Below are 24,531 nucleotides of genomic sequence, written 5' to 3'. Positions count from 1 at the left end.
GGAAATTGTCTTTGATCTCTTTTGATCTACAACCCCAAAGCATATCGATCGCACTTTACTTTAAAGATACTTTTAATACATATCTATAAATATGTTATTAACAGTTACTAGCACACAATAATAGTTTATTACAATAGCATTTTAATGACACACTGCTAGTGTTGTGTTACAAGGTAGGGTTTCTTATGCCTTAATTACATGTTCTTACAATTGCTATATCCTGTTATTCTTAGTAATAACGGTCTTATGTATTGTAAAACATCCTTTTATAACACATTCATAGATGCGTTATTGACTGTTTATAACCCTTAAAGTCATAGCTCCATATCTTTGCCATTCACTTCACTTGCTCAGTAAGATCCTCATCCAGTTATGATCTAGGAATACATCATGCTTGCATACATAAGACATATATGTGCTGCCTCGTTTACCGCCATCACTCAAGTATCCTGTTTGACAGAAGCCCTAGAATATAGATCAGTTCTCTTGCAGTGTAGCTTCTGGATAGCGCAGTGTACTTAAACAAGTCTTCATCTAACACAGCATGGGAGAGGTAAATTATTGCTCACGAGCCACACAGTAAGTGACAAGGTGTTTCATTAGCAACAACTCCTCCTGCAGTGACACGCTGTTCATCAAGACATCCGGATCCCGGCTCTCTCCGATGAAGGGATTGTAAGTGAATCAATTTAACGTCATGTCGCGTGTCACTGTAAAACGAAAGTAAAGGTGACCTTGCTAATAAGCCAGGAGGTGTTCATGACTGATAATTTCATCAATCACACTGAGCCTCGAGTATGCAGAATATCCTTCTGTAATGATAATGAGGGACCCTGTTACAAGAAAAGATGCATGGATATCTAAATTACCAAGGAGACAAAAGCAGACAAATGATTAGATACTCTTACACCGTGCCTTTGTAAGACCGTGACAACATATTTCTAATTTGTTTTATGTGTCGACTAGTTTGATTTTGTGGGAAGGCTTTTTTTTCAAGCCCTGTTTAAACTCTTATTAGGTTGAAGATAATTTTAATCTTGCAACATAAGACCTTTTTGGCATAAAGGTATTGATTGAATGCTCAGGCTGTGCACACACACACACACGTTCCTTTAACAGGGAGGCCCTGGGGAAGTTAAAGAGGAATGAAAAAAAGACGCATTAATATTTAGATGTTAATCTTTAACTAATTCTGGTTGTTTTTTTGTTTGTTTGTTTTATTTTTAAAGCTTGAATTGAATTTTGAAATGTTTGCTTTCATATCATTAGTTTTAGGCTCCTTAGACTTAAATGTAACTCCTCTGTGAACTGAAAGAAAGGTAGAGCAACATTCCTCAAATAGAGTTATCTGAAAGCAAATGTGTTTTCATGTGTTCTAATGAGATCATCTGATGATGATGTTATATATATTAAAAAGAGGTGTTTTGGACAACAGCCCATGTTACACAGCTGAAGGAGGGCTTTTGTCCGAAACATCCTGAAATAAGTGATTTTTTGGAAATATTTATACCTATTGAATACACCAATTGTTATCTTTTAAATAGTTTATTAGTAACAAAGTGGTACGTTGTTCTATTTATAATTTTTACGGCAAGCAGAAAACTTTTGCTCGAGGAAAGAAAACTCTTCATTGAGGTTTCATCCTTGAAAAATAAAATAAATAAAAGATCCAGTAACACAGTGGTTCCCTGGGATCCAGCGGGGGTGTGAGCGTTGTACATTCAGCACCCCGAGGACATCATGTAGCCCAGGCTGTTCTTAGTAACCAAAAAAACTATTCTGCAGTGATGCAGCCTAACTAGATGCTTTACATTATGTACAAAAGACCTGGTTGGAGGCTCTTGTTTTTGCAGAGAAAGAGTTTTTGTTTTGTCGTAAGCAGCCTCTTATTATGGTAGCCCTTGGCTACTGGGCTAATGGGAAGTTGTATAAGATATTGTGATAGAAACGAGCAATGTCTGTATTATCACTTGGGAATTGTCATGGCAACAGCATGCACTGTGATGAAAGCTGTGGGCTGGGAATCACTGGGCCCTTGTCTTGTGATCCTCTACAGATTACTGCCAACTGATGATTATGCTAATTAGTGCAGTAATAACACATGTAATTACAATGTAATGAATGTCACATTTTCAACTTTGGCTTTACAGGGTTGTAAAGCTAAGGTTGAACCCAGTGAAACCCTTCACTCAGAATTAACAACGTCGCTGCGCATTCTGAAGAGACCTTATAGAGAACATTTCATTAGCTATGATAAAATGAAACCCTCGTTGTAGGTCTTTTGTTTCTGAAATGATTATTATTATTATTATTATTTATTTCTTAGCAGACGCCCTTATCCAGGGCGACTTACAATTGTTACAAGATATCACATTATTTTTACATACAATTACCCATTTATACAGTTGGGTTTTTACTGGAGCAATCTAGGTAAAGTACCCCTTCTCAAGTGTACAGCAGCAGTGTCCCCCCTCCTGGGATTGAACCCACGACCCTCCGGTTAAGAGTCCAGAGCCCTAACCACTACTCCACACTGCTGCTGAAATGATCTTTCTAGTAATTATCTATCTCATAATTGTCAACATTTGAAATATCAATATTACCGATCACACACTTAGTCATTTATTTGTAAATTTCAGTGTGGATGTTACGACATAATGCAAATACACACTGTATATAGTTAGCTATACTTTATTGAAAGTGCGTGGATGAACCGCAGAATGCATCTGTTTCAGTGTTTATATATTATTGTGTACTATCCTTTGTGATAATGGGTAGTATAACTGTATTTCCATGCATTGTGTGTTGCTTCTGTTTCCATTCAGGGCGATGACATTCTGGACAGAAGCTCAGAGTTGATCTATACTGGGGAGATGTCATGGATTTACCAACCATACGGAAGAAATCAGCAGAGAGTTTTCTTTCTGTTCGACCACCAGCTGGTCCTCTGCAAAAAGGTGAGCCGAGCAGCTGTGATCTACTCCAGTGTCCGGTTCTCTTATACTGGTAGTCACATTAACAGAGATGGAAACCAGGCCACTTAGGTCAACTTCACTATAGGTAGCATATTATTATTATTATTATTATTTACTGACTTTTATGAAAAGTTTCTGTGCTCCAGTTAAGATTTAGACCCAGATGACTTTGTCAGGGTCTTCTGTGGGGAAAAACAGCTAGCTCAATCACTTACATAACGGCAGTGTGTTCTCCAGTTAAGCGGTTTATTTGGAAGATGCAAAACCTATGCGGTCACTGGTCCAGTGATGTAACTCTTAAAGGGACAACAGCAATATATGCTAGGGTTTGTTAAAACATTCCCTTCCAAACCGGGATTGTGAGTGCAGAACAGCCACTGTAATTGAGCAGTGTACAGTATAAAAGTAATTTATTCTAGTTTCTTTTACTATTGTGACATACTGTTATCTGATGCTCGTAATTCCCATGACGACGGGGGTGGGTACAGACGCTGTTAGCATCAGCAGTTTCAGAAGCAGGAAGCAGGACAACGTTTCTAAATTAAAAAGACAAATCGCTCCTGCTGGAGAAAAACCAGAGCCCCATTAATATTATTCTCTGCTTCGTTGTGTCAGCCGCGGGGCCCTGCACACTGAGCATGTGTCATTATTACAACAGAAACATGTGTGAGGGGATGCTGTGAATCTCTTCCAGTCATGCATGGGCAGTATTTGCAGATAGGTCTGTTTTACACCGTGGTACCTTCCATACCCATACCTTCCACTACTCCATACGCATGCTTATCTAAACAAGGGGCTAAACAGACATGTGTGCAGTTTGAAAGATAGCAGCTAATGCTCAATGTTGCAGTTTATTGTTTTGGTGAATTTAAAGGTAAATGCTTGAATTATTACAACATTAAGTAATGGATTTATAACAAATAATACATTTTATATGATACATGATTTTGGCTGCTCCCTTTAAACCCGTTAATGTAAAACAGTCGTTTCAATAATATGTCTTCATTTATAATTTCTAAATCATATTCTGTTGTACACTGCTATTCAGTATGGGGACAGTACTGAGACACAGGTTTTCTCCTGATGTGTTGTACAGCATGATACCCGAATGTAGTTCAGTGATGCTGGTGTGAATCCCAGGTAGTTCAAAGCAGAGCTGGTGAAGATTCCTATATCTTCGCTTGGCCTCCTGGGTGCTGATCCTCTTCCCAGGTGCTCAGATATGTATTATCATGGTAGCTCCACTCTAAACAGCCCCCTGACTCATCACAGTATTATTATTATTATTATTTATTTCTTAGCAGACGCCCTTATCCAGGGCGACTTACAATTGTTACAAGATATCACATTATACATTATTTCACATTATACAGATATCACATTATTTTTACATACAATTACCCATTTATACAGTTGGGTTTTTACTGGAGCAATCTAGGTAAAGTACCTTGCTCAAGGGTACAACAGCAGTGTCCCCCACTGGGGATTGAACCCACAACCCTCTGGTGAAGAGTCCAGAGCCCTAACCACTACTCCACACTGCTGCCCAGTAAAGCAGAGAAGGGTAGCTGGAGGCTAGCAGGGGCTTTTTAAAAGTAAGTGCAAACGAGGCTTTAAATAGCAGCTTTTTCATGCTGAGGACAGGGCGTCATTTTGTGTAAGTTTGGATTCAGAGTGCTGTGTAAATGCGCAAAATGAGTAGATAACCACAGGAACAGAAAAGGAAAGATATGGCAAAGAAAGCGACCATCTGCTTTTGTTACAGCTGCCATGCAGTAGGTGTCCAGTCAGTGGGGTGTTTGGGGGATGCTGAATACTTATTACATTCCAGTAAACAATGACCGTGATTTATGCATCAGCTAAAATAATATACTTCAGCTTCTAGATAATACGCTTAGCAGGGGACCATGGGACAGTCTGAACATTGGTGCCTGTCTAATTTGTGAACTGAAAGACTTTCATCTTGATCCAAACCTGTTCAATTAACTGTGCAGTGCCAACATGCCTTTGAAATGTGTTTATCTTTGCTTGGAATATCCACAAAGCAAATGTTCTGTTTCTCACCACCTGAAGAAGCATCTGCAGTAAAACGGGAGGGCATGATTGATAGTCTTAGAGTCGAGGTTAAATAAGCAAGGTATCTAGCCGTGAATGCGACAGAGAAAGAACACCAAAACTTTTGGAAGACAAAAAAGTCACAATATATTTTGAAGTTCCAAATATAAAAATATAGATGGTTACAGGCACCCCCAATTTCAAGGGGGACATTTGTATTGCCGATGCGCTCATAAGTTCACTTCAAGGTCATATCTCCAGTTTATCCCATAATGCCATCCCACTACCACTTCCAATCTTGTAACTGGCTTCCGAGTTCAACGTTAGAATGAAACCTGCTGAATAATATTCCATGAGCATATTGAATTACATACCGCTTTGCAGTTTTCCATATACTTAACAAAACAACTGACAAATATTGAAAAACGTGACATTTTGAAATCTAACACGCAGCACGCAAGCCACTGAAACAAAATCTCATTCTGACTCTTGTCAGCAGCAGCAGATCTGGTGGACTTAATAATTCATTGTGCAAACTGCCTTTGTTCTTCCGTTTATATTGGCAGCTTTTTTGCAAAGTTTTAGTCCTATAACGAGCATCCCGTGGGCTGTAATGAAGGTCCTTTTTTTCCCTGAGCTTTGCCATGTCAGTAGATATTCTTACACTCTGTGTTAATTTAACATTTCACCCCCCACCCCCCATGCAATTGACTCATGCAATTAAGTTTTTAGATGACTCATTTGCCAGTTTGGTTGTTACCACTGTATTTTTTTTTTTAAAAGCGCATAAAAAAGACGATCTAATGCACTGTTGAACAATATAACAGGCACCTCCATCCTTTGGATGAGACATAAAGCTGAGGTCTATTGGAAGTGACTCTGCAGCAGCAGCTGTGATGCACAGTTCACCCCCTTGTCTCTAAGTCGCTTTGGATAAAAGTGTCTGCTAAATGACTAAATAATAATAATAATAATAATAATAATAATAATAATAATAATAATAATAATAATAATAATAATCGGCCATGGTACTGTCAGTAGGGAGATTCAGTTTGTATATATTTCAGAAAACGTGTCAGGAATATCATTTGCTTAACAAATTAACTATGTGAGGGACAGCCTATTTACAAAGGGGCTTCTGATTGTCCAAGCCTCGCATATTCTCTACTACGACTTACATTTTTTGTGTTTTTTTTTCTGTTCTTTTTTTAAAATCACAAAGCAGCTTTTAAGTGTCTCCCTTGAGTGCTGATTAAAGCCTCGAATCATCCCATGGTAAGAACCTAAATGGTTCTCTGCAGGGATTCAGAATCTTCTCAAGAGCCCAATAAGTGTCACTGTTAAGACTATTTTCAGTGGCTTTTCCAGCATGATTATTCCATTCCCTTTTCACACTTCCATCCGTTAATGATCTCCAGTTCATAGTCTGGAAGTACTATCCCATATTTACTATTACAAATGTCAAACCACTTGGAAGTGCTCTAAATAAGAGTTGATGGGGAGTGATTTTCACCAAAATGATCAGGGTCAAGACAGAATAAACTGGAGAAGCGTATTCCATTGTAGAACCCTGGGGGCACTTGAGTTTTAACATTTGAACTTACAAAATGTTTGAGTACCAAATGAGGCTGTTCTGACCATCGAGGCACTGTTAGCTTGTGGACAGTATTTTAATTGCTTCTTGTAAGTGGGTCACCCATCTGTATTATTTACCCTTGTATGAAGGGCGTATTCTGCCTTGTTTATAAGACTAGAAAGGACATGCTATAAAATAGAAAGCTAATGTGGCAATTTGAAGCACAGTAGGATTCTGGGTAATGTCAACACATTACTCTCTGTTGCTTGCCTTCTCTGCTCCACTTGTTTCTCAGCGATTTGTTTTTCAAGCAGTCAAAGGGCATGGAGGTGGGAGGGTGTTGTTCAATATCGCACATATATTATTAATACTATTTTTATACTGTGTAATATTTTAGGAACTCTATGTTGAGATGTCGGTATGGATAATATAGACCGTCTTACAGATTACTCTTAGATCATTGAGACTTGGTATTTAACTAAGACTCTTAATGAGATCATGATACTGTTTTCCTATACTTGCAACATTTCTTTCGCTAATCTGAAAATATTAATTTACATCTAAACAGAGATCATGGAAAATCAAGGTGGGTTCATTCCAGGAAAGCGTTCTTGGAGTTTTACTGCTAAATGGGAGCAGAAAACATCTTCTTTTATGTGAAGTTTCTAAAGTTCTTCTTTTTTTTTTTTTGTCTGCCAGAATTAATGTGAAGCGTCCCATGTTATCTTCACAGGAAGAAGTGCTGCACTCACTTGAAAGAGAATATACAATCCCGATCTGTGAGCGTGCTGAGGGAAGATTCCTACAGAGAAGGGCTTCCCGAAAATAAATAATTCAAACAATCCCACAACTCGGAAAGGATTACAGAGCCAGACTTAACAAGCTTCTGTACTTACTTGCCTGCAGTGGATATATTCGCGTTTTTAAATGTATAGAAATCCACCAAGTGTCAGGTGTTATAAAACAGTTCTTTTCTCTGGCTATTGTGGGACGATAAAGGATCTCATTGATCAAGGGATAGTAGGTAAAACTCTCAGAGCCTAGTTTATGCTGGCATATAGGTATTTCATTTTGAATGCATGTCTTATGACAGGATTAAGCATACATGGTGACCGCATCTTATGTAACAGTCCCCCTCCTTCTAAGAAATGATCAGAAGGCTCTTCAGCATGTCTTGGATGTACTGTATCACATTCAAAGAGTCAGCTTGTTTCAGATTGATTGTCAGTGACGAGGCGAGTGAGATTATGAGGGCTGGCACCAGGGAGCATGTGGATACGATTCCAGAAGCCCTGAGGCTGTGGTTGTTTGTCTTGCATGCACAAACAATGAGTCAGTTCATACAGAATCTCCAGTGCAGTGTCCTGTGGAATTGCAATACTCAACGCTGTGGTTAAGCAATACAGATTTTGGACCGTCATGGCATGTAATTTTAAGACAGACAATTTCTTAGTATATTTCCATGTTTTTTTTGGAACAGTTCAGTTGGACCCTTTATATATGGTTCTTCCTTGGAAGGAGAGTGAATGTTACATAGGATGCTGTCGTTCTGAATTGCCTTCAGAAAGCTTGACGTGTGTCCATGTCAGTTGGTTACAGAGTAATACATCAGGGCCAAGTCGTGCAGCGATGTGGACGTCGGTGACTGACAGTATTCGTTGTTTTCTCCAGGACTTGATACGGCGGGACATTCTCTACTACAAGGGACGCATCGACATGGACAGGTATGAGGTGATGGACGCGGACGACAGCCGTGACGATGACTTCCACGTCAGCATCAAGAACGCTTTCAAACTGCACAACAAGGACACAGAGGAGATCCACTTATTCCTCGCCAAGAAGCTGGAGGAGAAGCTACGGTGGCTCAGAGCGTTCCACGAAGAACGCAAGATGGTGCAAGAAGACGAGAAGATAGGTAAGAGTCCAGAAACATGGAAACATCACAGTACACGTGAGACTTATTTTATTGACTAGTTACCTAATTCCCCCGGTATTATTTGCTGGGTGGAAACAGTAAGTACTTTACAGAATTGGTCTGTGCTTATAATAATTATGTGATGCTTAATTTTCCAGGGTTTGAAATCTCCGAGTATCAGAAGAGACAGGCAGCTATGACTGTGAGAAAAGTCAGTAAACAGAAAGGTGAGCGAAACTAAGATACTGTGTACCAGATAACACACTGACTGCTGTTTCTGTTCCTTTCTTAAAGAACTTTGAATGTGTTACCTTAACACAGTTTGTGAGAGTTTAGCCTTCTGGGCATCCCTACCTTTTTATAAAACTAAGAGAGAAAAATGACAGGTTATCTGCTAGTCTCTGTAATATTTGAGAACGTTAACCAGCTCTTGGTAATTATTGCGTTGCCATCTCTTGACAGCAATAACAACAAGAATAAAAGAGCTGAAAGGATCATTCCAGAAGGGAAAGTTGCTGATGTGACAGAAGTGTAGTATTCAATATTGTTTAATGAAGAGAGCAGTCATGTTTCTCTTGAGAAAGTGGTGTCTGGAGCCTAATTGCATGTGTAGTTAGCCCTCCACCAGGGACTGCCTGAAGGAGATCAGCTCACAATAATAGCAAGGGTTTTCTTTTTGCCTTCCCTTGAAAACAAATAAAGATAAAATCTTCTTGTAATCACATATGTGAGAAATGCCATCAGCTTTTATTGTTGAATTTGAAAAGCCCCCTTCATTTTGAAATGAGGGCAGGGTAACGTTGGAAATGCAATGCAATGGGATACCAACGGCGAGAATCTCTACCTTAAAACCCAATCAAGTCTGTAAAGGAACATGATTTTTTAAAAAGTGGGGCTTATAAGCCCTTCAGTCATACCTTAAAATACACCTGTCTCCTGATATGAGGATGAAGGATTGTCTGTTTGATGAGATCTTTCTTGTTTTGTCATCATCCATGATACCTTTAAGAATTTGTTAGACCACAGATTTCAGCCAAATAGCATTCAGTCGACCAGATTAACCCAAACCCCACCAGATCCACACTAATGATCAATATTTTCAGCAGTGCAGATGACTCTAAATGAATTATCACAATCGTTACAGTAAAATCGTCACTTGCAAAGCTCTGTATGTACGGAGTGTCCCTTTCAGAAGTAATAGTTCAATAAAGCCACGTACTGCAGTGCTTCCAAATCACAGTATTGCTCACAGGCATCATCTTTCGTTACTGCAACAGTACTTCAAAGTCTTTTACTGAGGCATGCTTACATTTACTCATATTTTTTAGGTACTAATTTGCCGTTATGGCATGCACTTTTATGTACTCTTCTGTTAACACAAATGTGTAACACAAAAAGACTACAGAGAAGGCGAAAAACGACTTTGAAAGGTCAGTATCTCTTATCTGCTGACTCTCTATTTCTCTTTTTTTAGGTGCGGGCCAAACAAGGTCAGTTCCCCCCTCCTACCCCCCTCCCCAGGACCCAATGAATCAGGGACAGTTCTTGGTGACTGACGGAATGGTCCAGATGGCCCAGTCCCAGGTATTTGAGTTCGCGGAACCCAAACGGAGCCAGTCTCCCTTCTGGCAAAACTTCAGCAGGTTAACGCCGTTTAAAAAATAGAAGCAGCAAGGTTTTTTTAGAAGGACTACCTTATTTTTTTTGAGAAGGACTGTACTGCAAAAAAAAAACAAAAAAAAAACAAAACTGATCAATAACTTAGCAGATAAAAAGGAACAATGTGATTTGGAATGCTACTGATTTTGTAAAGGCCTGCCGGACGATTGCTACCACTACCATGGATCCTGGAACTTGCAAAAATCCTTGACCGAAACACTCTGGTGTTTTTTCAGATCCTTTTCTTTTCTTGTCGGCTTTGCCCTTCCGGAAACAGAACAGGACAACATCATTCTTCTTCTTAGCAGGAGAACTGCGTCAACACATACGATCTAAAAAGAAAAAAAAGAGAAAAACCATTTCAATATTCGTGCCATTCTGAGTGCGCTTTGTAGTGCACTGTGCTATGGACGGGCATTTCTGTTGCTTTTCTTGTTTCTCGCTGTTTTTTGGGGATGTCAGTATTATTACGTGGCAGGCTGTTCTGGCTGAGCAAAGCAAGGTTTAGTCTGGTAATATTTTATTGCATATTTTAAATGTTCTGTTACTACTGAGTACTGCATGGAGTGGTCAGTTCACATGCAGGTATTATATGTGCAAGGGTATTCTAATGGGTCAAGGCACCAAATCAGCACCAATAACTATGATTTCTTAATGCTATATAATGCTGTCGACAGGGTATTTTTTTATTGAGGGACCAGAGTAACTTTTTTTTTTGGTTTACATGTTATACAGGGATTCTATTCCAAGCAAAATAAACAGAGGATACTTTATACATGTAGCTACTGTGTATACATTAACCTCTGCTGGATTCAGCTCCCTTCAGTTGCATTGTAGTTCCATTCTATATTTTATTTCATTATCTACAGTAGCCCTTCTGCAGATCACTGTCTGCACATTATGAGCGGGACTTCGGTTGCATTAACGGTGCTTTTGCTGCATTAATGATCTTTCACGTTGACAGCCACGATTCTGCATGGAAGTTGACACGTGTCACAGACGGCATGCATGGGACCTACAGTACAGTGTAAAGCAAAAGCATGCAAAGAGCAATGCAAAACAGCGTCCTGTGTGTTGTGTGTCATGCAGCTCAGCACTGATAATAGAGAATGAAACAGGCTCTGAAGTACAATCTGGATGAGTTGGCAAGCACAGTGCAAGAACTCGTGGGTCTTGTGTAGACATCTTCATGATCTCTGCAGTGAGCTATTTCTTTAATAGTGATGTATCTCGTCAGAAATTACAAAGTAATAAAAAATAAATAAAAAAAATAGATAGATAGGTGTTATTAAAAACTACCCCAGCAACATTTTTGCTCTGTGCATGAACAGCTATCTAGAAATATCTGCTGGCGAGGGTAATGCCAACGGCAACCAAGCAACCTTCATTAACATGCATACCCCAAGTTCACTAGATAACCCCAGAGCTAAAAAGCAAGCTGGTCCTAATTATCCAGATTTCACTGACAATTTGTGAAGACCTCAGGTTAGAGTCAGAGTATTAGTGCACTGTGTATTACATACTGTCAGATTCCAGTATAAAGTGCATTGCTGACATGCAACAGTGTCTGCTGACTTTGCACTTGTGTTTCCTAATTGAATCTTCCAGAAAGTACTATAGAGCGGTTAGACCCTGTTCTACAAACTTTATTATTATTATTATTATTATTATTATTATTATTATTATTTTTTTTTTTTTTTTTTTTTTTAAAGCCTGTTTTGTTATCTTAAAAAAAAAGGTTTGGTATTTTTCTGTTTGTATCTGTTTTAAAAAAAGGATTTGGAGTTTAGTGCAGAAACAACAACAGAATTAAAAACGTTTTGGAAATAATATGCATTTTTTTAAACACCCCTCTCTCACTGCTAGAAAAGTGCTGCACCAAATATACACAACTTAAGTTCCATTACTATATTTAATAATCTGATAGCACAATTTATATATGACATCCATTCTTGTGTTTACGTTTCACTTACAAGCATATATAATAATAATAATAATAATAATAATAATAATAAAATTGCCAGGTAATCCTAGATCTCTACGCAGCAGTTTAAATTCTTAATGGTGTGGTACCACACAGTATTGATCTTGGTTCAGATCTTGATGTGACTGGTAAATACTATTCTGTGGGGTTATTCTGGTCAGATTATTTTGTTTAATTTAATTTGATTAGTGAAGTCAGGTTAATGCCTGGCCTGAATTTCTAAAAGACATGCTTATAAATAATTGTCAGCCCAGTTACAGTTAATTTCTATAACCCCGGATTATATTAATATCCCAGTTAATCTATTATCTGTCAGGAATGCAGCGTCCACATCTTTAGTCATGTACAGTAATTGTATGAATACGCGAGAAAAATAACGATCTAAAAGTAAAGTTAGAGAGAGACGCTTGCAAGGGGTTGCCAGAATTATGGTAAACCTTTAATCAATAAAAAGCTTTTTATTTTTTTTAATCATTTGGAAATATAACAGCGCTTGTCTGCAATGAGTGAGTGATTCTGTAAGCAGACTCAGAATGAATAAGAACAATATACACTTTGCACATTAATCAAGTCCCCTAACTTACAAAAGTAATCGTAGTTGAGTAAATTAATAACCCTTATAGTAATTATGAATGACCTTACAACCAACACGCAGCTAAACCATGTACATATTGTAAATACAAAAGAGCATATATTTAAATATTTGTATTTTATGTATTGAATATATACCTTAAGTTACATGCTAGTTTTGGTTTAAAGGTGACGCATGCTAATGGCATTGGAGGTTCTGCATACATGACACAAACAACATCATTTTTTTTATTTTTTTTTATTTCATTTTGTTGTTTCTTATTCAGGATAATCATATAATCCCATTCATTACTGTAGTGCTGCAACGTGGCAAAAGGAATTCCTAAAAAAAAAAATCGAATTACTTATTATTTCATTATTATCTTGCAACTGTTGAAAGTGTAAAGGATCTTCAACTTTCATTTGTCTTACAGTAAAAACAAAAATACAGTAGATGCTCTCCTTGACTAGCTCTATATAAAGACCAGCACAGACCTGTTATTACAGTCTTGCTGCTGCCTGCTATTTAAACCCATTCACTACATTTTAACTGTGTTAGGCTTAAATATAGGTTTAAACCATTAATTTACAATCTGTGTATCCAGGACACTGTAATGGCATGGTGGAATTGTAATACCAAGTAAAACAGTGTATTCAGATATCTGGATCTCTCGTTGCTGAAATCTTACTCGACATTGTCAGCACAGCAGCTCAGTCTAGGTTTAGGCTTGCTATGTTGGTTTAGCTGTGCTAGATGAACCCAACGTTTGGAAATTTTAAAAACTCCCAGCACATACCACGCTTAGTAGTTGATTTTAAATAGGCAGGTTGTCTCTGAACCAGATTAATATCTACATATATTTATTAAAGACAATTATGGGATATGGCATGAGATATTTTACCAGCCTATCAAAACAAATAATATCAAAGCAAAAAATAACGAAAAACACATGAGCTGTTTAAATCTAACTTGAACCCCACAATACAAACACTTTGAACAACCAAGCAAGCTTCAGGGTTTTCTGCCCTTTACCAGCACACAGTATTGCATTCTCCCATTCCTGTTTGCCCTCTGCTGAATACCTGCCCTCTTCATTTCAAGAAGACTTTTTGCTAGAAGCACAGTGACGGGTCGAGGCGAGCCATAGGCGGCATTCTAAACCAAAGCCTGCTGTCAGAAAGCATTTTTTTCATGATAAAGTGCCATTTTTGTCATGTTGCATGGCAGTTTTTTTTTTTTTTCAGAAAAATCATTCTTGTTTCCAATTTTTCTCTCTAGCAATTAGGTCCACAAAGGTTATTACTAAAAACCGTTGTGAATAAAAGCTGTAAGTATGAATTAAAGGGAACTTAGAAGCTAGAAACAAAAGTATATATTGAAAAGGGAACAGGGGTTTGTATTCACTGCATAGGAAGAAATAATGTATTTTCTAAAGAGAAATCATATTACTAGATATAGTTTATAAAGAGCTTATAGTGTCAGTGCCAAATCTCTTCAAGGACCTTGTAGTATCTTAAAATAAATATTTCTTAATGAAACCAAGTTTGACAACTCACAGTTGCACTGCAGTTGCGGTAGCCATCTCAATATCTTCAAGAATCATCGATATGCCTCAAACAAATATTGAAAGTAATGTTTGGTACATTGTAAATAGTCACATAAGAAAATGTATGTCTGCTTGGTGCTGTAATGTTACAGAAACAAATGTTCTCTATTTTTCGTTTATGGATTTTAGACATAGAAACTTTGTAATTTGGTGAACTGTTATCAGTGTTGTATACAAAAGAAAACAAATATCAATATTTAACATTGAGCTGACTGAATAAATGATGCATACTTAAAGTTATTTTTTAATGATTATTATTATTATTATTATTATTATTATTATTATTATTATTATTATTATTCCAGCTATTTTCTTGATTGATTAACTGAGCACAATTTTAAAAGGTAAAACATGTTAGTAACAAAAAATGTGAACTGGCGGATTATCATTCAACATGCAAATAAAATGGATTAGCAAGATTTTCTATTAATTTGCCAACATTTATCTGACCCACGACTGTGCAAGTATCTTGTAAGAGGGTAACCGCAGCAGTTGTCTGCTTCCTAGCGCATTCCATTCTTTATTCCCATTATTCTGATTCTGCTTATAGAACGAAAGACCTCCAGTGCGCGTCTCCAGACTGAAGAAGAACTTTTCAAAGTCGAAAGTCCAAAGTCCAGGTTTTTATTTCAACCAGGCTCCGAATGAGGATTTTGAACTCTGCTTTGCCATGCACGTGGAATTGAAACAGTGATCCCAGCCTGAGACAAGCCTTCAGTACATCCCTGATATACAAGCATGTCAAAGTATTTATCATGTGGCTGTTGGACCAAAAATCATAATGACATAATGACAATGGGACCGTAGCTTGACATCCTTGTATATGTCTAACCAAGCAAAAACTAATGATTTGTCCCAATGTACAGCCTTGCGCGAGGCCCTGTTTTCCCATTGGAGACTTGCCTGTTTTCCCCCTTAGCGAAACACACAACTGGAAGCTTGCTGTACCGGCGATGACACAAACCATAGAAAACACAAAGCCATGTATGTCATAACAGGCACACAAACAAAAGAAGGGGTTTTTGGATAGGCTTGGGGGATGTCATGTCATTATCATTGCAGTCTAAGATCAGAGCAAGGCTCACTGCTGAGCTGCGTCTCCAAACTGTGCCAGCTCCCTGTTCAAAGCCTACCTATTCTCTCACTCTGCTATGAGTCAAAGCACTGGAAGCACAGGCATCTAAAACAACACTTTCTCTATAAACCTTACATCAAAAGGCAGTGGTGTGGAAAGTGCATTGTTTACCGCAAAACGCCCGCAAGTTATTTTGAACCTCTTTATATCCACAGGCTTTTTTTTTTTTTTTTTGGTTTAGGAGACTCAGAATAGGAGGCCATAAAGTATATACCACTCTTGTTTTGCGTAATTAAGCATCATTGTAAATGGCCGTAGCAGAATAAGCCAAAATGGTTACCAGAGTGGCTCACCTTGTAAATGCCTGATCTTTGCTGTGGATTTAACTGGGAGTGTCGCAATTTCTCTGTCACTTCCACATAATGCGGAGGCACAATCATGGGATCAGAGGATGCCCACTGACCTTCAGTTCACCTGAGCTGTTGTGGATGAATTGCTGCGGTACAGGAACATAATTGGACATTCTTAATGGCAGAGCACATGGTGACAAAATAATCAAGATATTCCTGGATTCTTAAACATGTTTATAATGTTGGATTTTCTGTAAGTTATAACATGTAACTTGTTAAGTTGATGTATACAGTACATTGTACAATACCAGAGTTCTGAAGTTTCAATGTATGTTCTTTTACCACTTGTTTAATTGCTACACAATTAAATATACTGTCAGTCATGGTATTAAAGTTGCTTTACAGTTTTCTTTGCCTTAATTCCCCTTATCTGACAGGCCTGACGGGAAGATTCCACGGGAGAATTTAAAACATGCAGAGAAAATGATCTCCTTCATTGAAAGCGCACATTATATTTTTTTTTCTGTGTTGGATCTTTGATCCATTTACTTCTGATGTTCGAATGCAAATAACGTGACTGGGAAAGATAAGCACATTTACAATTGAAAGAGCAATATTTAAAGACAAGTTCAGTGCATGTAAATGTGCACTAGGCTGCTTGAACAGTTTCATGCATACTAACAGGTTTGTACATCATATATATATATATATATATATATATATATATATATATATATATATATATATATATATATATATATATATATTAATAGGGCCAAATAACAGGAATGTCTTAATTAAAAGTGAGATTATTTTAAAGTTGATGTAGGTTCAATTTGAGATTCCTAAACATCATGACATCTTTAATATGCTGTAGGCTAGATTCTCAAATCTTCAGCAGCGTAATTGTTATCTGAAAAGAAAAGAAAAAACACCATTGCAATGCTAAAACAAGTAACTCCATGCTACTTACAAGTATCTAAGTTAAAAGTCTTAGTTGTTTATATCTTTATTACTTTTATTTATTTAGCAGACACCTTTATCCAAGGTGACTTACAGAGATTAGGGTGTGTGAACTATGCATCAGCTGCAGAGTCACTTACAATTACGTCTCACCCGAAAGATGGAGCACAAGGAGGTTAAGTGACTTGCTCAGGGTCACACAATGAGTCAGTGGCTGAGGTGGGATTTGAACTGGGGACCTCTGGGTTACAAGCCCTTTTCTTTAACCACTGGACCACACAGCCCCCCTATCTGGTTTGGTAACTTTATTGGGCTTGTTTCTAGTTAAAAAAAAAAAAAAAAAAACTACAAAATGTCTACCATAAAGAGCCTTCTAAAAATGGAAAAGACTGAGGTGAAAGCTTGTGTCTTGGGTCACAAATGAAAATATTTTTTTAAATATTAATAATATATATGCAATAGCTTTGCCCAATGCTGATGCCATCAAGAAACCAAGGAAAGGAGTTTCTGACACTGACACCTGTGCACTTGTATACCCCAGTGGCACTGCCGTACTGGTCCTGGGGCATAAACCAGTTGTACAATGTGCTGCACACCGTTGAGTCACTTGTTTATTTTCTTCTAGAAGGGCTAGTATTGTCAGGGCAATTTTGAAAGTTGGAATTATTAGATTGCAAAACATTTTCCAATATTCATCATGATTTTATCCCAGTGGTTCACAGACACAATCATAAGTACAGTAATATAAGTTTAAATGGTTTAAAATATATAAATTCATTTGAAGATACTGTAACTAAAATTAAATAAAATTATTGCACTGACAGTATTTATTCGGTTTGCCATGCTTTGCTACAGAGATCACAAGAAGCTTCGGATTACAGGGTTGACACTACAGTAGAAAATAATGAAAAAAAGCACATAAAAAGCCTTTCTGGTCAAACAGGTTGTATTGTATTCACACGAGATAGACTTGTGGACCCACGCTGCTTACAGTCCTGTTCTGCATTAGCAAGATAGTTAAGAATGCTTCTTTTAGAAAGTTTTGCTCCACACTTTGTATTATATTATATTCCCTTTAGTTGCCACTTCACTGTTCTGTTGCTGAGGCCTTGAATCCTGTGATATGGACTTCAAACGTTCATCATGTTTTCTTGTTCCGTTAGTAAGACTTAAGCTTAGGTGTTTTCACTGTTAAAGCAATCAAGAATTATTTTAAAATTTTTATTATACTCCTGCTGCTTATATTTTCCTGTGAAATATCGAATAATATTTTGTTTTCAGGCGTTTGTGCTTCTCCTTCTGTAAGTGGCTAGATTCAAATTTTGTTATGTTTTGTACGTGTATTTAAAACATTATGTTTACAATAAACGCTTTAAGCTGTTTCAAGCACCTTATCGACTTGTCTTTCTCGCCTCTGTGTAAATGTCTTACTTCACATTTGAATTTGGAACGGAACCTGTACCTGACTGTAATTACGCTATGGAGCAGCTGCTTTCTTTTAAAAGCTTGCCAATCACTGGGAAACTAAATCTGCCGCTTTGATCACTCCAGCATAAAAAATAAACCCCAGCTTGGCATAACCATGCACAGTGATTCTTACATTACTATTATTATTATTATTGTATTTCTTAATTTATACTTGCTATATTACAACATGCTGTATAGCTCTATCGAACAATACACATTTCTATTGCTTTTTTTTTGTGCAAGTGGGGTTGTACAGCAGGTTTAAAACAACCAGAAGTAAGATTCTGAACCCCACATATAAAATAGCTTCTAACACTGACTTTCTCTGCAGTGTTTTAAATAATATATTTAAAATGTAAGGGAAAATTGCGGGTGAGTGGTGAGTGGTGAGTGGGGACCCCATAATTAGAGAAATCCTTGCAGCGGTGGTGCTTGTAAGTCATGCTCTCTGTATGTACCCCCTTTTCTTTTGTTCTGATGCAGATAGATGCAGTTGCACAAGGTCATGACAGCAGCTGACAACATGCAAGTCGACAGGGAGTGTGCTGCCTCCAGAGCTCCAGCCAGGTCGCTATTGTGAAGCGACTAACAACCATGATTGCTTTGGATTGTTGCTGGCTCTAGGGAGGTCCATGTGATGGATGCCTGCATTACTCCCTGGATTTATCTGGTTCTGACTCCCAGCTCGGCTGCTGATGCTCCAGTCTAGGGAGATCAGGTGGCTGATCCCCAGAGCCAGCTGTATAATGCATCGGTACATGAGTTATAAAGAATGCCATAAACAATAATAATGCCAGGCTATAGCAATACAGTGTTATAGGAGCATGTATCTAAGGGATCTATGAGAAACCTTTGCTTTCTTACTTGACGGAGACTCTAGTAATGTGTCTTTAATGCGTTTGTGGTATTAAGTTGTTATTCCTTCTTATTCATTGCCTTTACTGACACATTTAGAGATTTAGATTGAAAAAAATGATTCTTGAAACTAAAGTGGTACAAACAGCTCTCCCAGTTTTCTTTGGTCTCATGTGCGACAGCAGTCTGCAGAGGCAGTCATGTTGCGTGTGTTTTCTGCATTTTAAGCAATTAACCATGAAACGCAGTATTAAACCAAAAGAAAAGAAGAACAAATAGTTCCAAACAACTGGCACACACACACACACACACACACACACACACAGAGGAAGAACCCAGGTGATACTGTAAAATGAAGTTTGTGATTCCAGCTGCACCTATTGGCCATGTGTTGTACTGGACTTAATTCAGTTCAGTGCAAAGTAATCTGTAAAAACTCAGCCATAATACTTAGTGTTACATTAGCCACTGTTACAGAAGTAGACTATGATCATATTTACTGTGGTCCCCTGTGTCCCTACCATGTGCAGCGTGGGTCGAGAAATGTAATCAAGAGCTTGCTGGTCTTTGTGCTTCTGTAGGCGAGGGAGGAAAAATCTGAGGTCTGGCAACATCAGCTTTCAGACTCAAGACAGAAGGAAGACAGGATGCCGGTTGACTTCAGTCCTGAGTCAGTTAGCTGGGTGCAGAAAGGCAACATTCAAATTGGGGAGAAAATAGAAAGTACTTTAACTTCCCTAGATCTCAATGTCACCGTTGCTTGCACTCCATTAATGTATTGGTATCGTAGGCTTACATTGTCTCGATACTGCATCACTGTTAGGCTTCATTTCACATTAATCACATCATTTGTCGCCCTGTTATGAAATATCTCTCTCTCTATATGGCGCTTATGCAAAGGAAGTCATGAGCTATCCTTTCCCTGTGCAATCCCAGCTGTGACAGTCGTGCATTGAAGCAGAAACGTGTCCAATTGCACCTGGAATCTGAGAATGAGACTGAACAAGGGTAAGCAAGGTTAGATGATGCAAATCATTTCTCCTGCAGGCACACAAAGGCATACCGCTATTTTGTGAAGTCAGGGCTTAGAACATTTTCTTCTATCAATTTTCCGTTCCATAAGTGACAAAAACACACACAGTAGACCATCAAATGTTAAGTACAATTATACTTTCTCAAACTGTCCTTACTTGTTAGCAGTTTCTTAATCTATTAAATAGTTCTTTTTTATATAGTGTAAAATACATGCAAATATGTATCCCCTTTGGTCACTATTTATTAATTACATTTTTAGAAATTTTAAAATAGTTTGTGTGAACTCTATGGAGTTCGAGAAGCTACCCTGCCAAAAAAAACAAAGCATATATGCACTATAAAATAGATACATAGCTAGAAAACCTAACATGCTAGTCTTACACATGCAGTGACTGAAGGGGATATAAAACACATTTTAATAACAAGTGAGATGCAGAATTATAAGAAAACAATTCCTTTGCTGGGTTCCTCTGCGATGTTTCTGAATGATGTTGATGGAATTGTTTTAATGTAAAGCCCATCAGTTATTCTATGGAAAGCATATGGCTTCACTTGCTGAAATAAAACATTGTGTTGTGTAATGTCTACAGTCCTCAGATGCCCAGGGCTGCAGGCAGTTTTTCTACTGTACTCCCAGGGAAGGTCAGAACAATAAGATATCATTAGTGGATCATTTGCTTTTCTGATGACTGCAGATATCCGTGAATTCCTTCTGACTGTATGCTGTTTGACGGTTCTCTGAAACGATGCTGAAACAACTTACGGGGAGGAAAATCTTGAAAAAGCTGCATTACAGCACAATGGTGTCAAAATACTGATAATTCCTGATCATGATTATGGCAAATGGTCAATTCGTGTTGGGGTTGCTTTTTAAGACACAGGAGTATTTTTTTTTGTTGCAGTTTATAAAATATGTTAGATTGGCAGCGCTGGAGACTGAAATCCTTCATATCAGAGGGTGGATCTGCTGAAATCCTGCATATCAGAGGGTGGATCTGCAGAAATCCTGCATATCAGAGGGTGGATCTGCAGAAATCCTGCATATCAGAGGGTGGATCTGCTGAAATCCTGCATATCAGAGGGTGGATCTGCAGAAATCCTGCATATCAGAGGGTGGATCTGCAGAAATCCTGCATATCAAAGGGTGGATCTGCAGAAATCCTGCATCAGAGGGTGGATCTGCTGAAATCCTGCATATCAGAGGGTGGATCTGCTGAAATCCTGCATATCAGAGGGTGGATCTGCTGAAATCCTGCATATCAGAGGGTGGATCTGCTGAAATCCTGCATATCAGAGGGTGGATCTGGCCCACAAGGTCTGGAGTCCTGCAACTTTTCTAGGCATCATTAAATAATTAACTGAATAAGACTTGGACGGGAGGTCAATGAGGATTGGAATTGTGCACACAAGGACTGCGCTGGTTATCAGTTGAATCTCAAAACATGCACAGCTTCTCTGTGCTGAACTGTGTTGCTGATTAATGATGCAGACTACAGTCCACTGACAACCAAGACCACCAAGATGATTTTACACACAAGATTGAGACTAGTACAGTAAATAGATACAGTAGGTACATTTGAAATGGTAAAGATGATGGATGGGAAGGTTTGAAACTTCACTTTGTTCCTTAGCTGTACAATGCTAACAGAGTTCCTATGCTGTGCTACTGAGGTGTTTGCTGGATTGTTGTCAAGCAGCTGACAGTCTGATAGATGAGTCCAGTAGAATTTTTATGAAGAACATCCACATTAGGGGAGTCCCTGTTCTTTCACGGATGACTAATCTGTTTAAGTAGCATAAAACCTTGTTAGTGGCTATGCTTCTTATTAAGATAAACGTTTGTATAAAGGCTGAGAATTATTGTCCCTTGATGCCTCCTACTGTACTGCAGGTCTGTTTTCAAAATTGTGAAATGGAACCAAAAACAGAGGTAGGGAGTCAGACTCTTAATGTGTCTTATTTAGATGGCACCTACATATTATTTAAAAAGCACCATTTTATATTATCACCACAAGACTGCTATGTTTTAAAATACCTGACTCTAAAACCAGTATCTTTATTCTAACACATTCCTTCTCCTGAACTGAAAAAAGGACATCAGCAAAGCAGGCACTCAGTGGAAAATGAATATCCTTTGGGAAAATTAAAGTTCTGTAGGTTTCACGACAGCATCCAGCACAAATTGTGATTCACAGATGCAGCTGTGACACATCTGAAGGGCTCCATTGCACCCCCTACTGGACAATGTGAGAATCTTATCCTCAGTGATCCAACACACACAAACAGTTTTTTTTAATTTAAATTCCCCTCCCCTCATGTGCTCATTCTGGTGAACCACACAAGAGGGAATAAACCCAGGACTATTTGAATAATCTCAGATTTAAGATAAATATTAGAAAAAGCTTTCTGATCTGCTATACATGTGTTTAGATACCAGTGGCTCTTTGAGGGTTTTCTGTGTGTGTGTCTCTTTAATTTAAATCTCCATTTAAATGCTGATTTTGACCTTTTCCAGGAATCTTCTGGTAAAGCTTCCCCATTGAAATGTAAATCAAAAGATGCACTAGAAATCCGAAACCTCATTATAGCAAAGAAATTGACTCATCACAATATCTTTTATTAAAGAGAGAGCCCAAACCATATGTCTTGGAACCTCTCTTCCCTACTTCCCTACAGAAATGTTGGTTTTACGCTCAGAATTTCCTCGACTCTTGCATTATCTGTCTCACAGCGAGAGAGCTTTGTGGTCTTTGGTTATCATTCTGGCAACTTTCTTTGCAAGGTGCTTTTCAGCAATTATCTCCTGACAGAAGGACCTCAATCTGCAGATTTAATTTGAATGCAGGCAAAGATACTGTGGATTAGATAATTAAGGATGTAGTAAACTGATTAAGAAACTCAAACATTGCAGGTACTGTAAAACATTTCAAACAGCTTTTATTTTATTAGCAGTTTTGAAGACGCTTCAGCCAGTGATTGTACGCAAGTGCAGTATTTACACAAAACTTCATATTATAAAGAACAGAAAAGCAAACAAACACCAGTCACAGGAGGTTATTTGTGTAACACAAGTACAGCATTGGATCTTCTCAGGAAAGCTATGGAATATGCCATTGAGATGACAGGACTGATTACAGTGACAGTGTGTTGAAACAGGACTCAAAGATCCAGACTAGGGTTTTAACCACATCACAGAACAATGTGTTTTTCTACACTCGAGGCCCCTTTTGAATTTAGAGCATTATCCGTGTGCTGAAGTATCTACATGGACCTCGCTGTAATAAACTTCTTCCATGATTGGTAAACTGGTTTGCAATGGTTTCTCTGATGACTTGTGACTTTTTTCTATCTTTTTAAGCACGTCTGAACTCTGAAGTACATTTTCAAACAGACTTTAAAGGGGAACACATTTTTCAACTCAAACATTGAACCCAAAACCTGTTACCCTCTGGTGCCTCATTTGTAGTTACACGCAGGTAGATAGCAGCTATTTTAACCTATTGAGCTGTGTGTGTATATATATATATATATATATATAAATATATGTATATATCTTAAACAGAAGATGCATACAGGACCCTATATTTTCCATGTAATTTACAGTGCTTAGAACATGTTGCACATTACTGAATATGGCATTTTTGTCCTATTTGGCATTAGAATCAAACTGAATCAAAACAGAGATAAATACACACATTAATTAATAAATAAATACAATTTCTGCCAAACTGTTTTACCAAACGATTCTAGGTTCTGTGTGGATTCAGCCTGCAGCTGAATGTCCTATTTGTCAGAGTGTGTACCCTTTTCTCACTGTGCTGCCCGCAGTAAAACATAATTGATTCGATCCCCAAAATCGCACATGCAAACCTGCTGTGTGCCTGGGAAGAGACATGCATGTGTACAAGTGTTTGTGGTGACAGCTACAGGTACAGCGCTGTCGTGACATGATGATATTAGCCAGTATGTAAAACGCTTGACTGATCATTGTCTCCAGAATGAAATGAACACTTACCCTGCAAACCTAGGGTGGGACAATCACAGAGACGGAATGCTCATCAAGAATGGATTCTAGAACAGGATTGGGATTCTGTTTCTACCTGGATCTGTAACAACATAACCCGACTGGGTGCCCTTTTTAATTCGTTTTTGAACAGGTCTGTTAGATTGGGGGTCTGCGATCTGTGTGCATAGCAACTAGGAAATGAAACGCATAACGAAATGCACACTGTATGGCACAATGTAAATGTGACATGGTTAGAATGATCTCCTGCTGTAATGGGGGTCTATTGTAAGTACATACACAGCAGTGGATCGTAACCCCAATGCCCACATCTATGCCCCTGATATTTTGCTGCCCTTCTTATTTTGTTTGTATTGTGTTTTGTGATGATAATAAAGTGGTCAAGCACCAGCAGGGTTAATACAGAGTTAATGGCAGGGGG

At 38.1% G+C, this 24,531-nt stretch overlaps 1 protein-coding gene across 6 annotated transcripts in view; it reads left to right on the top strand.

The window, feature by feature from the left end:
* LOC117412252 (rho guanine nucleotide exchange factor 9) overlaps positions 1–16,173 on the top strand; it is a 74,164-nt gene extending 57,991 nt beyond the window's left edge. For all 6 annotated transcript variants that reach the window (XM_058989498.1, XM_058989497.1, XM_058989499.1 and 3 more), the window contains 4 exons: positions 2,826–2,957; positions 8,278–8,521; positions 8,680–8,748; positions 9,996–16,173. In XM_058989498.1, the coding sequence (XP_058845481.1) occupies positions 2,826–2,957; positions 8,278–8,521; positions 8,680–8,748; positions 9,996–10,186 (636 nt within the window). In that variant the 3' untranslated portion in view covers positions 10,187–16,173. The remainder of the gene's footprint in view (positions 1–2,825; positions 2,958–8,277; positions 8,522–8,679; positions 8,749–9,995) is intronic.
* Positions 16,174–24,531: the final 8,358 nt, after the last annotated feature.

The sequence above is a fragment of the Acipenser ruthenus genome, chromosome 16 (assembly GCF_902713425.1).
Source record: "Acipenser ruthenus chromosome 16, fAciRut3.2 maternal haplotype, whole genome shotgun sequence".
Lineage (NCBI taxonomy): Eukaryota > Metazoa > Chordata > Actinopteri > Acipenseriformes > Acipenseridae > Acipenser > Acipenser ruthenus.
The sequence above is the reverse complement of the archived record's forward strand: the minus strand, read 5'-3'. Positions and strand labels throughout refer to the sequence as shown.